The following is a 14,725-nucleotide window of genomic DNA, read 5'->3' on the forward strand; positions in this document are numbered from 1 at the left end:
TGTGACGTCATCGGTCGAATGCTCCATTCATTTCAACGGAGCTCCCCAACGTTCGCACGTCTGTTATTTTTCGATAACGGACGGGTTGGTCTATAACAGACCGCTGTCAATGGCAACAAGACTTTCCACTGCTAAAGCGACTTTTCAACAAGACTCTAATCAGCTGCTGTGATAGACAACACCTGTTGTCCTGGCTACCTAGCTGTTGCCTTGCGGTGTTCCACAACGGCCCTGTTTTGTTTTGCGCAGCAACAATCTTTTGACTTAACATTAAATAGGCCTAGGCCTAAAGAAATGTCCCCGCCATGTGTGAATCATTTAAGTATATCCATATAATAAGCGGGTTAACTTTCGGCGACTCGGTCGCTTTGTGGAATAGCAGCACTTCAGAGAGAACAAGACCCCTCCGCTCCGCGTCGGGGTCTAAAGATTCTCTCTGTCGTGCTGCTATTCCACGGTAGCGACCTTCTCGCCGAACGTTAACCCTTACTTATTATATGGTGTGACGTCATCGGTCGAATGCTCCATTCATTTCAACGGGGCTCCCCAACGTTCGCACGTCTGTTATTTTTCGATAACGGACGGGTTGGTCTATAACAGACCGCTGTCAATGGCAACAAGACTTTCCACTGCTAAAGCGACTTTTCAACAAGACTCTAATCAGCTGCTGTGATAGACAACACCTGTTGTCCTGGCTACCTAGCTGTTGCCTAGCGATGTTCCACAACGGCACTGTTTTGTTTTGCGCAGCAACAATCTTAACATTAAATAGGCCTAAAGAAATGTCCCCGCCACGTGTGAATCATTTAAGTATATCCATATAATAAGCGGGTTAACTTTCGGCGAGTCGGCCGCTTTGTGGAATAGCAGCACTTCAGAGAGAACAAGACCCCTCCGCTCCGCGTCGGGGTCTAAAGATTCTCTCTGTCGTGCTGCTATTCCACGGTAGCGACCTTCTCGACGAACGTTAACCCTTACTTAACCCATGCGCCTGTAGAAAAACTTCACCAGTCACCAGTGGGTTGACATATTTCACCTGCCAAAGGCCAAATCCATCCGTCATTGGCAGGTGGACGGGTGCTTATTTCCATCCCTGGAGTCACTGGTGTCTAAAGTCTATGCCTTGGGTCCCCAACCTTTCTGGGTCTGAGGGCTACCTGAGAGTTAGTGAGGGCTGCCCGAGGGCTACCTGCTTGTTCAAAATCCAGTGGTGTAGCCTACGTAGAACGCGGGTATACGGAGTATACCCACTTCAACATTTCAGGGATTTCAGTAGACCCACTTAAAATTGATTGATCCATTATTTGGAATAGCACAAATATATACAGTATACCCACTTCAAAAAATGCTCAAATATACAGTATACCCACCACAAAAAAGTAGACTACACCACTGTCAAAATCCTCTACCAATGACATTGTCTCAAATCACACTATGATTGAATGATGATTTGCTTATAGCTGATAAAGACATATTCAAATAATACGACTACAACCTTGTCGTAGACATTATTTTTTAACAACCATTGGTGGGCACCTAAGAAGCTCCTGGAGGGCTCCACATTGGTGAAGGCTGCTCTGTGCTCTGAGACCTGGCAACACTCACTGAACTCATCCTGTGGCAGCCAATGAATAAGTTAAGTGCAGACAGAGTTAACATAATAACTTTAATATACTATAATATGTATAATCTCGTAATTGTCTGTATGTTCAAGTGTTCCCAAAACGTAAAACAAATCCCCCCTGGGGCAATAAAGGTATATTCATTCATTCAATCATTCAATGAAAATGAATGCACAGAAACACAAAGAGAATAGTGGGTAACACTTTACTTTACGGATCGCTAATAAGGTGGTAATTTCATGTTAATTTCATAGTTATTTCATAGTTATTTCAGGGTAATAACTGTTTGTTTTTAGTAACAACAGCAAAATAACCATACAGTTTCCAGTGCATTGTGGTGACACCCTGATGACTCGCAGCACGGTGACACTTTGTTGACACGCACACACGCACACACGCACACACGCACACACACACACACACACACACACACACACACACACACACACACACACACACACACACACACACACACACACACACACACACACACACACACACACACACACACACACAATGCACTGGAAACTGTATGGTTATTTTGCTGTTTTTACTAAAAACAAACAGTTATTACCCTGAAATAACTATGAAATAACTATGAAATTAACATGAAATTACCACCTTATTAGCGATCCGTAAAGTAAAGTGTTACCGAATAGTGTGTGGTTCGGACTGTCAGCAGCATTATTTGGACCAGAGTGGAGGTCAGTTTGAGAGCAGCTAGTGACAAAAACAACAGAATAATGTCTCTACATTATTAAATACTTTGACAAGTACTGTAAACCATTTCGAGTGATATGAAATGTATACAGTTTTGGGACGCCCTGTATAGTAGTTACAAGATCATCATCTGTGAGGCTTCTATAGTCTTGCTTGCTGCACAGACATGCCCTTCCTCTTACAAAGTGGATTCTTGCCCGCATTTAAGTATATAGGGTACACATCCTAATGGCCTAAGGCATGGCATCTGCAGGCGCTGTGAATATCTAATCTTTAGCTGACATCAATTTGTGGTGTTGGTTGCCAGACTGCCAGCTGGGAGGTGAGATGAGGCATGTTGAAGGCATGTTGAACTCCCCTATAAGGAGCTAAGAAAATTATTTAATTAAGATGAATTATCCTTTGATCAAACTCTTTTGATTGTGAGGTAAGTGTAGTGCAACATGTAGAAATGAAGCTGCACTACTTTGTTTGGCTCTGCTGTGCTTGTATAGTGCTGTAATCTGTAGCTGACCCTGCGCCACTGTGGAGTGTATTGAGAAATAGCGGCTGAAACACTACAAGTTTACGTTTGCATCACTGTGGACCAGCTGTTCACAATATCACAAAAGACCAAACGTGGTGAAGAGTTGAGCAAACTCTCTCTCTATCTCTCTCTCTCTCTCTCTCTCTCTCTCTCTCTCTCTCTCTCTCTCTATCTCTCGTTTAGAGCTCTTGTCTGAAATATTCACTGTTTATGCACAGTAAGTTCAGCTCGCAGTGAAAGCTGTGCAAACACCACAATGTTCTGGAAACCATACTGAGAAAAGACAGAGAGCTGGGAAATATCCAAGTTTTTAAAGGGACACTGTGAGATTTTTAGTTGTTTATTTCCAGAAGTGCTGCCCATTCACTAATGTTACCTTTTTCATAAATACTTACCAACACCACGTATTCATTATGACTGGGGAAATTGCACTTTTCATACATGAAAAGGGGAATCTTCTCCATGGTCCGCCATTTTGAATTTCCAAAAAATAGCTATTATTAGCTGCAAAAATGACTGTACTTGGACCATACTAGAAAATATTTGTTTATTACTTAGTAAACTTTCATGTAAAGATCAAATTTGGCAATAGGCAGCCCAGTTTCAATGAGCAGCATAGTTGCAGTACCTTTTTTGACCATTTCCTGCACAGTGTCCCTTTAAAAAATATTTAAACTCATGTCATGGCTTTGCAAACTGAGTGTCTAAAACTCCCGCAAACTGACCATTTTGTGTTTTCTTTCATTCACAACATTTTCAAGTTCTACGACCGAAATGTGGTACATAAAACAAAACAGCTAAATGGACAGTGTGCGGGAGTTTTCAATACTTTCTGATAAGTAACCAAAATGACTCTCTCACATTAGCCATGTCTCTACAAAACAACAGAAGAGATGGAAAGTAACCAGGCAGGCAGTATCTGAAATATGGGTCTGTCATCTGTACAGTACGTAGGTCTATACACTGTAAAACATTGCAGGCAGATAAACATTAAAAAGTAACCTGCCCTGCTGCTGCCTTAAGTTTGTAAGTTAACTCAACTTGAGGAAGCCTAGAGTTGAGTAAAGCCTCGAGTTGAGTTAACTTACAATCGTAAGGCAGCAAGGCAACTTACCTTGCTACGTTTAAAGGACCAGTTCAGTCAATTTCAACATGTAGTTGTAATGCTCACACTACCCTGGACTTGTCAGTACCTGAGGTTTTTTTTCCATCGTCTTCAGCCTTTTCCGAGATCTTGGTCATTGTAATGGGGGCAGCGATTTGTTTACATTTCAAAAAAGCATTTTTATTTATTCCCAAAAACATCCGAAAGGTTATACAACATCAGCAGACAACTAGCAAACAGTGGTACTTTTTGGGAAAATATTTGGAGTAGGCCTATGTTAATTTAAAAAAAAAATGTAAACAACGCTGCCCCCATTAGAATAGCTCATATCTTAGAAAGGGCTTAGCCGAAAAATGTGGCATTACTGGGTACTGACAAGTCAAGGGTAGCCTGAGCAATACAACAGCATATTGAAATTGACTGAACGGGTCCTTTAACTGGCTTGCAATGTTTTACAGTATGGGTGCTAACTTTTTGCGCTAGACACATGGAAGGGGTGCAAGAGACAACATGCAGGCAAGATTCCACCATCCAGATTTATTGCTCCCGTCTTACCCTCCAGTTTAGAGCAGTTTGGATTTCATTGACACTTTCTCAGCCACATACTGTATATGGGCATACTACTAGATATAAAATGAATAAAAAACAGATAAATAAAAATCGTAAAGGCACAATATTTATGTCTTTTAATAGTTGAATCCTGAAAAGCTGAACCTGTAAAATATACCACCCAGCTCTGCAGGCTTCCTCTAATTTAAGGCATAATGACAAAATAATAATTGACAATAAAATATATTGTTTCACATATTCTTTTACATAATCTTCAATGCACTGAATATAGTGTTACATTAAATATGACATCCAAACTTGTTCCTCCTGTTCTTTCCTGTTGCCTGTGGTGCAAGGTGCAATGTCATTGATGATCGAAGTATTATTCAATATCTCACAAGAGCACAATTTAGGGGTCCTTATCTCATTTGTAATCGGGATGTTGAATGAGTAAGTCCCCCAAAAGTTTCTCTGCAAAAGATGAGATTGGGGGGAGACTAGAGATGCACCGTATCCGGTTCCGGATCCGGCAGGATAATAGGGTTTTTCACAGGATCCAGGTCCGGCAGGTTCTTAAGCAGTGGATCCGGTAGCCGGCATGTTACCTAAAAATCAGGGTCTGGTGCATCTCTAGCCTAGGCTTTTCAGTCAGTCTTTCACAACCCCAATCACTGCATGGAGTGAAAGTCATCTGGAAGCGGTCATTGCAGGCAGTGTGGCAATAAGCCAATGAGTCTAAAAAATAGTTTGAGCCAACGTAATAAAAAAGGGCCCACGTGTGCGAGTAGACTATATGTTTCAACCCATTTGTAGGATCCAGTATCCGGTTCCGGATCCGGCAGAATCTTAAGCAGTGGAGCCCGTATCCGGCAGGATCCTAAAAATCATGATCAGGTGCATCTCTAGGGGAGGCTATTGTTTTGTTTGGGTGACACAGAGGCAAGAGACCTCAAGCAACAGGAAAGGGCGGGAGGAACTCATCTGACTTCCACCATTTAGAAATGAGACGACAGATTTTTAAAAATGTTTACCTCTGTGTGATACACTTCCTGGTTCTCACCATGACTCCTCCCCCACAGGTCCGACTGCAGGCACCGAAGGCGGCCCATTCTCCCCAGTAATCACTACTGGGAGTCTGTCAAAAGGACACAGCCGTTACTTACAGTACTGAGTACGCTGACATATACAGGGGGTGGACAAAATAACTGAGACACCTGTCATTTTAGTGTTGGAAGTTTAATGTTTCAAGTGGACCAGCCTGTTGGCCAATCTTCATTAATGGCACATTGCACCAGTAAAGTGAAGTGTGAAGGTTCAATTAGCAGGGTAAGAGCAAAGTTTTGTTCAAAATTTTGCAATGCACACAACATTATGGGTGACATGTCAGAGTTCAAAAAGGAGAAATTCTTGGTATGTGTGTAACTGTCTTTGATCGAGACAGCAAGTCTTTGTGATGTATCAAGAGCCACAGTATCCAAGGTAATGTCTGCATACCACTAAAAAGGATGAACCACATCCAACAGGATTTGTGGATGCAAGAGGAACTAAATGACACTAAAATGACAGGTGTCTTATTTTGTCCACCCCCTGTACTTTACCTTATTCCATTGGCCTATTATGCACAAAGTTCTGATGCTCCTGTTTAGTGGCTGGTATACATTGTTTGAATTTGACACTCACATACGGTGTACACCTACGTATACTGCATCTTGTCTGTGAGGATTCTCATTCACTTTGACACTTAGTCAAAAGAGTTTAGTTGTGCCATGAGATGTGGCTTTTGTCATACAAACAGAGTTGGCCAAAGTGAAGTAAAAGTAGAATTCAAGTTTCAACGTTAGTTCTGTCCAGGCTACGGTATAGCCAAGAAGCTTGCTGCTTTCCCCTCACCTCTCAATTCCATTAACTAATTGGACCAGACATATCCCCTCAGCTGATCATCTTTCTTCCCTCGCAATTAGCCAAGCACCTTTATCATACCTTTTAAATTCTAACCTTTTCCCCTCAAACATACGCTGCCTACTTGCTTTTTGCTACCCACCACCTGTCATGTAGACCAGATACTCAGTGAAGTTACTTTTGCTGGAAGGAGACTACTGCAGGTTCTGTTTTTTTTTTTTGCACTTAAACTTTTACTTTGGCAACCTCTGCTTGTGAAAAGGGGTTGGCCTAAAGTTCCATTCACCAGAGAGAGAGAGATAAATACTGATTCCGACCTCGGAATTAGATAGAACTCAGTATGTTTCTCAGTGGAAGGAGATGACACATTTTCAAGCTTTTTTCCCTACAACTAAACACCTTTGACTATACTGCATCATCTTGTCGTATGATTGGTTATCCAGCACCATAAACATACACTTCTGGCCAATGTCTGCTCTCTATTGTGGATCTCTGGTCACTGGGCATTTGTTTGACATGTGTAAGAGAGCACGTTTACATTGTTGGCAAACACATCAGACATTATGCTGAAGCACAGAATGTATTACTATGTGCTATAATGCACACATGACACTAGACTGTCAAACTGCAAAAAAAAACCTATGTCAAACATTTGCCAGGCATACTTTGGCAAGCCCTTCCTTGTCCAAACTCATGCCCATATGGAAGAATAATGATGTGCTGGTGGGGTGGGCGGCCGAGCAAGAACGTCAAGATGGGTCGTCCTTATGAACACAGACACAGGCTTGGGAAAAAATGCACAGCAGCATTCCAAGTAGTAGACATTTTACATGACCTTTGACCTTCTGTAGCTTACGTGCTGTGTCCACCCCGCTGTGATGCCATGTGAGAAACAGACAGATAACCTAACAGACACAACCAGGGGACGCTGCTGAGGTTTTGGAAATAATAATCTATCTAATAGATATACGTTTTGTAATGTAATTCAATATTTTTTTTTAATTCATGACGCTTTTTTAAGTCAATCTCAATTTAAGAAGCCCAAATTTTGGGAGAAAAGTGACTGGTGCCCCAAGCAGTGGTTGGTGCCCTAAGCACTCTGGCTACTCTGCTCATGTCTAGCGGTGGCCCTGGACACAACATAAGGGAGGGGAGAGGAGGGAGATGGCCTGGGAATTCCCATGCTACCTTGTGCCCTTGTTCCAATCTGAGGAACAGCATGGAAACCCACCCTGAAATGTTGGCCTGAGTTTGGGATCCTAACCACATAATGGGAGGGCAAGACATACATGAGTACATTTAGTGCATTAGTAGACAAACTGAAGCCTCTTGTGTTTGTTTACAGGTCCACCGTGTCGCACTAGATGTAAAACTAACTTTTAAGTTGCTTAGCCTGTTAATATACAGCCCCTGATGATATTGGTTTGCTGTTACCAGAATGGCAATGACCAACTCGAGTCTCTGTGTAGTGTCGTAGCAGTGTAGTAAGGTCATTTCAATGAGTGCGTTACAATATGTGACCTTGCCTCCTCCACTTGTGCTTGTCTCCTTGTCCCGCCTCCTGGCCCCTCCTCCCCTCTCCCCCTTTTACATTACATGACATTACATTGCATTTGGCAGACGCTTTATAACCAAAGCGACTTTCAGAAGAGGACATAATCAAGCCAACATCACAAGCAAATACAAAGTGCACAGGAGATATACAGAACAACAAGTGCAATTACAAAGAGGGGTTAGTTTTTTTTTTGTTTTGTTTTTTTAAATAAAAACAATAATAGAACCCGTAAACAATGGGCCAATGGAACCTCTCTCTCTCTACTCTCTCTGATATAACCATGGAGGTAGTAAAAGAACTGGAGAGAGTGAATAAGTCCCACCTCCAGTCATTTCAATGGGAAATGCTAGGCTAGTGAATTCAGCCAAAATTTTCCAAAATGGAGTTATTTCCGCCGCCAGTTTACTCCAATTACGTGCCACATTACTGACTGACTTACGTTTGACTAGAAAGCTATATGGAAGACGGGCATTGGATGCATGGAGGTGCCCAACCACATACCTGTAAAGGTCTGTGTGCCCAACACTAAACTCGCTCACCCACCAATCATAAGTGGGGTCGGAAATGAGAATTTGTGAAAAAGGCGAACGAGGAAGTGCCTTACTAATCGGCGAAACTAACCAGCCAAATCCTGCCCCCATGGATATAACCTACTACAGGTCCAGGGGGCTGTATGCAGCCAATTTGATCTCAAGTGGGCCAGACCAGTAGCGTATGACGTACGTCATTGCAAAATGTTGCACATTTCTGCTTCATATCGGAATCACATTGCCTTATGTTTTAGATTAGATTAGATTAGATTACTTTATTGGTACCCAAGGGTAGATTTGATTTGCAGTAAAGTGAGCTTCGCTCATACAAAACATTCAGGACATAGGACACACATAACATACAAGCGTGTGTCCTATGTCCTGAATGTTTTGAATGTTTCTTGTTTGACAACTTTGTCCTACAAGAAAATGAATAGATGGCTCCCAAATGATATCTCACTTGTGATATAGTCTGGCAGGCTAGGGGGTATGGGGTAGGGGGTAGGGGGAAGGGGTGAGTTGGGGGTAGGGGGTAGGGGGTAGGGGGAGGGAGGGAGTTGGGGACACTCACCGAAAACACTGGAGCCAGCAGCAGCTGCAGCGCAGCCAGAGTAAACAGCGTCTTCATGGTTCACTGTGGAGGAGGAGAAAGTTAATCACTCAATCAGTCAATCAATCAATCAATCAATCAATCAATCAATCAATCAATCAATCAATCAACCAATCAATCAATCAATCAAAATGTATTTATATAGCACAATATTGTTTGCAACGTTGACTCAAAGCGCTTTCAAATACATATACGGTACACAGTTCTGGCGGCTGCCAAGAAAGTGCCAATTGTGCATGGTTCACATGAGAGAGTGCCCTCTCACATACACACAGACACAGACACGCACAGACAGATACACACAAACACACACAAACACACACAAATATCTTTTTATAGGAGAAACCTCAAGAGCCACAGCCGCTTCTATGTTAAGGAAAAACACTAGGGCCTATATATTTTACTCAACTGACTACAGTCGCCCTTCCCCTACACACACACATGCACGCACGCACGCATGTACGTACACACGCACGCATGCACATGCACAAACACACACACACACACACACACATACTAGACCTAGCGCTGAAGCTAAACCAGTGCACAAATTTCAGGTGTTATTTTGATTATTTGCCATCACAACATGGGAAGTGCGTTTGGCAGGTGTTAAAAAAAACACTTCATGCAAGGTGCATGTAGCCCTATGAGAATTTGATATCCTTTAATAATAAATAGGTGGTATAATAAATACTTTGAAATAAATAGAGTCCATAATTAGAATAAATAAGTTCTAGTTTGAAAGGTTAAAATATATAAAAAGCTTTTATAATGAGAGTTCATTACATTGGGTTTGTGGTGACGTCATGCTTAAAATGAGGATGTAATACCTTATGCATTAAGTTTCCTGATAATGTGTATTTTTGTTTGCTTTACTATTATTTTCTGAAGGGTTTAAATGTACTAACATTTCTTTTAAACTGACTGATTTACTTATTAAAACCAAGGGTGTAACCTAATAACCTATTAGTTCTAAAGGACCAAGGGTAGCTAAACCCCTGTGTAATTCCCTGTAAGGAGCAAAGGGGCGCTACATGCAGCAGCCCAGCAGTGTTGCCAGATTGGGCTGGTTCCCGCCCAATTGGGCGGCTTAGGATGGCCGTGTGCGGGAAAAAATGGCATTTATCAGAAAAACCCGCCCAATTTTTGCCATAGAAATCAATACAATTGGGCGGGATTTTGTGCTCCTAGGCGGGTTTTGAGCATTTTTTGGGCTGGAAATCATCAGCCTCATCTGGCAACCCTGCAGCCCAGCTGAATTGGTCATCTGGCATATAGCTGGCTGTGTGAGGGGCTGGTCTATGCCAAAAATGCCCGGGCGCTTACTCCTAGCCTCGCGCGCCACCCTACGTACTTCCGGCAAGACACTTGGCTCCGCACTACGTCTGGTACCTGTCTTCCATGAAGCGATGTTGACCGGTAGGATTTTCGCCGGTGTTCTGACAAACGGTCCTACATTGTAATTTTATCCTACGTAAGATGTTCTGTCAGACATGTCTGTTAAACGGTCCTACATCGCCATAGATAGACGTCAGACATGTTTGTTCAACAATTTATAAGTTAAATCCTGCTTTTTTCCCCCGAAAATGTCCTTCCTGCTTCCTGCAATCGCGTCAGATCAAACAAAATCCAGACCAAGAATACGAAATGGAAATGGTAGTATTATGGGATGGTCAGGACCAGGCTTTATTCCTAAATCCCTGTCCAGCCCTGGTGCAGCCCTTTTTTTTTTTTTTTGCAAATTTGAGTCCATAATTCTGTCCACCACCCTCCCAGCCCACCTCCCAGCTACAAATCTGGTTTCATTGACAAAGCATCCTGACATAAGACATACGTAACATAGTCATGAACATCCTGGTAAATGACACTGTAATCCCACTGACTAGGTGGACCACAAGAAAATAACTGATAACGAAATTTTAAAACACTATAAGCACACACATGTCAAATGTGCTTCTAAAACAATGACATAACGAAGGAAAATGTAAGCTGTGTAACAACAATCATACACATCCCAGTAAATCACATTGCTGTAATAACAGAAGACCATGTGAGAATTACTCACATTTTTCTGTGAACACATACCGGTAGTACGCATTCAAGAACACAGCCACACTTTTACAACCCACACTGTACATGAAGGGAAAATAGAAACCCATTCAGAAATCCGGTCGTGCCTCTGCTACAATAAGAGCATTCCATCAAGTCTTTTTCTTCTTTCGAGAAAGAAGTTACATGTCAAGTAATGTCTGAGTCAAAAGAAAATGAGTGTCTCGATTTAACAAGAAGGCATAATAAACATACCGGTAATAAAAAAAAACGACCACAAGAACATTTTGTATCTGGCATAGCAGTGACACACATGAAATGTCTTTCTACTTTGTAATTGCTTAATTGAGAGCAACAATTTACAAGTATGTACTCTGGGTGAACCACACAGCGCTGTTGGTTGGCAATGGCTATACTCCAAAAATCACAGCGAGACCAAGATCAGTTCTCCTGCCATATGAACCATATTCAGTAGTTTAACCCATGGTGTCTTGATTCTTGTTCTTGAGATTTGAGCTGTTTTATTAAAAATGTGGGTAGGTTCAAGCTAAATGAACACATTCCAAGGCAAAATGAGGGTCCTAGGTTTTAAATGTAACTCATTTCATGTTTGTATGTGCTTCGTGGGCTGAGATATGTAGGATTTAATAGGGGGCACCCTTTCCCAAAAAGGGTTTAGGATAAAATGGGTTAAAAAAAAAACATCAAGGCAACCGGTCATTACAGGTCAGAACCATAATTACCTCCGCCAAGGAGGTGATGTTTTCGGTCGCGTTGGTTTGTCTGTCTGTTTGTCTGTTGGTCAGCAGCATAACTCAAAAACTAATCAACGGATTTGGACGAAACTTTGTAGAGTTGTTGATAATGACCCAAGGAATAAGTGATTGAAATCTGGTGATGATCCGGATCACGAACCGGAACCAGGACTTTTTAAAAGATGTTTCACCATTGCTGGCCTATATAGACGCCCCCAGTGACCAGAAATTGAATTGCGGGAACTCCACAAAAAGAAGGCAGAAATACTGTAACGTCAAAGGCCTGCGCTCTCTGAATGCTTCTAGTTTTTTATGCCACCATTGCATTACATTACATAACACTTAGCTGACACTTTTATCCAAAGCGACTTACAGTTATTTTAAGTACAAGGTATTGGTTACAGACCCTGAAGCATTGTAGGGGCTAGGTGCCTTGCACAAAGGCACTTCAGCCATGGAGTGACGTAGGGATTGGGAGGGGGGATTCGAACCTGCAACCCTCTGATCTAAAGCCCATCTCCTTCACTATTAGACCACGGCTGCCAGGCACCATTTCATCTGGTGATCTGAATTGAAATAAGGGTAAAAAGTAAAGGACTTTCCACATGATGACATGCTTCAAAACAGTCAGCACTCTCCACGGAACACTCTTGAATTTAAAGAAACCTTCCTTTCAGCGTCTTTATTTTAAAGTCCACTGTCACTGCAAACTGAATAGCGACAAGGGGATGAAACAGAGAGATGTGAAGAATTCACACATGACCCATGGTGACCCCCATAGTCACCAATATACAGACCATTGGTCGCCCAAGGGGGCGATATGACATTTGGTATAATTACATTGACTTTATGTGGGTTGGTCTCATTGTCTGCTCAGTCCATTAGCTCCATTGTTTGGTGTGGTCTGTCTCTCTCTGTCTCTCTGTCTCTCTCTCTCTCTCTCTCTCTCTCTCTCTCTCTGCAGTGTTGTCTAGTAGAGAGTGGGTCCCTGCTGGTGCTGCTGTGATGCAACTGTGGCAACTCAGAATGAGTGAGCACTCCTTCACAGCAAAACAATCTGCTTTTACAGGAATATCTCTCACACACCCTTCACTCAGTGCCAGAAAGTAATAGCCTCGGGTGGTAGGAGTTGCCGCTTATTGGCTACAGGCCACTTAAAAGCATGTTGGGCAGAGTGAATGTATAAATTCAAGAAAATACATGCTGCCAGCCATTGATTTTGCATTGTGATTCCTGTGCTTTAGACACACTTTAGGCACACTAAAGTCTCAAAATCCAGATTAAGCCAAAGCATACTCAAATACTGGGAAAAAAAATAATTCAAACTAAATGTATTTATCAAGGAGTTGAAATATGGTCTATCGCAGCTGGCCAAGCCCAAGACAATCCAGTACTGCAGTCGAGTTCAAAGTTGGTGTTAGTTTCTCCGGTCCAGATCAAAGTTGGTGTTTCTGGTCCGTCCACCACACAAACAAAAGTTCGTAAAGGAAAAATGTCAATCTCCGACTTCCCCAGTCCCGCCTCAAAAGACTACAGCCTGATGTTACATCACAGGTAACAAGTTTTTATTGATTGAATAGAACGCTTTCAATTTCCTGAAATTGACCACACAGCAGCGCATAGTTTTCTCGTCTGAATCGCTCCACATCTTATCTGCCATCATCGTATGGTAGCACATTAATGCAGACAAATAATTAATCAAAAGTGACGGAGTGTAATTTCCACTAGCCAGGCAGCGCGGCGCGCCGTGGGCAAATTGAGGTCTGCTGTCAAAAACCTTAAAATTGCACAGGGAAAAAACGCACATGTATGTACGTTGACATCTCTAAGAAAGACAATTGCCTGGGTGTAAAAGGCAAACAAATTAGTGAACTCACCCGACCCCTTGGGCTCAGTTATCTGTGCAAGCGGTCTTTTCAGCTCAGCAAAGGCGGACGTTCACAATTTTCGCCCCTCGCAATCAACCCGACGAATAAAAGCTCCCTTTCAGTGTATGCGTCTGAGCAGTCAGCTGGCCATTTACTTTCTGACAAGCAAGGGTCGATGTCAAGTCGATTTTCTCTCCCACGCCTCCCGAGAAAAATGAGATGGGCTGGAAGCAAGTTGTTGAGAGCCACCCCAGTGTGAGCTGACAAATCACGGCGTGTCCAAGCCAATTATACTGAGGCGATGACTGAAAATGTGGATACATTTTTGAGAAGCTATAATTTCAGACTATAAAAATAACTGTTAATGAACATGTCCTTTAGAATGCGCATGTCCACGGGCGCGCGCGGCATTTTCAGGAGGCCTATGTCGCCGTTGCCATCAGTTGTAGTGTCGTCAGTAATTAAAACAATATAATTAGGGGTTGATGAATGGGAGGCATCTTTTGAAGAAAGGTTGGGATGATTCTTTGCACTGATTACAAATGTGAACAAAGACCCTCACTGATTATAAATTGTCATTTCCACAGCGTCATGACAGTCACTGATTTCCCAATTTTCCAGATTCAGGGCCCTAGGTTAACTAACTGCAACACACTGCATGGTTTCTTAGACACATGTTTACTTCCCTCGTCGCATGGAATGTATTAAGCCTTAATATTAACATTTATTAAGTATTGATTAAGGTTTTTTTCTGAAGTATTAAGAAAATTAATGCGTTTTCATGGTCCAGGAAGACAGATGCTGAGGCACTCAAGGTTGCATTTTTTTTACTTTTTTATTTGGCTACAATGCCTACGCGTTTCGGCCCTTATGGCCTTCTTCAGGGCGTGCGTTTTCATGTTTGGATACAGACGGTTTAGTTGACCATGATAATGAG

At 42.3% G+C, this 14,725-nt stretch overlaps 1 protein-coding gene across 2 annotated transcripts in view; it reads right to left on the reverse strand.

Moving 5' to 3' along the window:
* Positions 1-14,049, reverse strand: part of paplna (papilin a, proteoglycan-like sulfated glycoprotein) — a 63,781-nt gene extending 49,732 nt beyond the window's left edge. For both annotated transcript variants that reach the window (XM_063183698.1, XM_063183697.1), the window contains exons 1-3: positions 13,798-14,049; positions 9,078-9,140; positions 5,554-5,657 (exon numbers count right to left, since the gene is read on the reverse strand). In XM_063183698.1, coding sequence (XP_063039768.1) covers positions 5,554-5,657; positions 9,078-9,134 — 161 coding nt within the window. In that variant the 5' untranslated portion in view covers positions 9,135-9,140; positions 13,798-14,049. The remainder of the gene's footprint in view (positions 1-5,553; positions 5,658-9,077; positions 9,141-13,797) is intronic.
* Between the last annotated feature and the right edge of the window lie 676 nt (positions 14,050-14,725).

This window comes from Engraulis encrasicolus, chromosome 19, assembly GCF_034702125.1.
Source record: "Engraulis encrasicolus isolate BLACKSEA-1 chromosome 19, IST_EnEncr_1.0, whole genome shotgun sequence".
Classification (NCBI taxonomy): domain Eukaryota; kingdom Metazoa; phylum Chordata; class Actinopteri; order Clupeiformes; family Engraulidae; genus Engraulis; species Engraulis encrasicolus.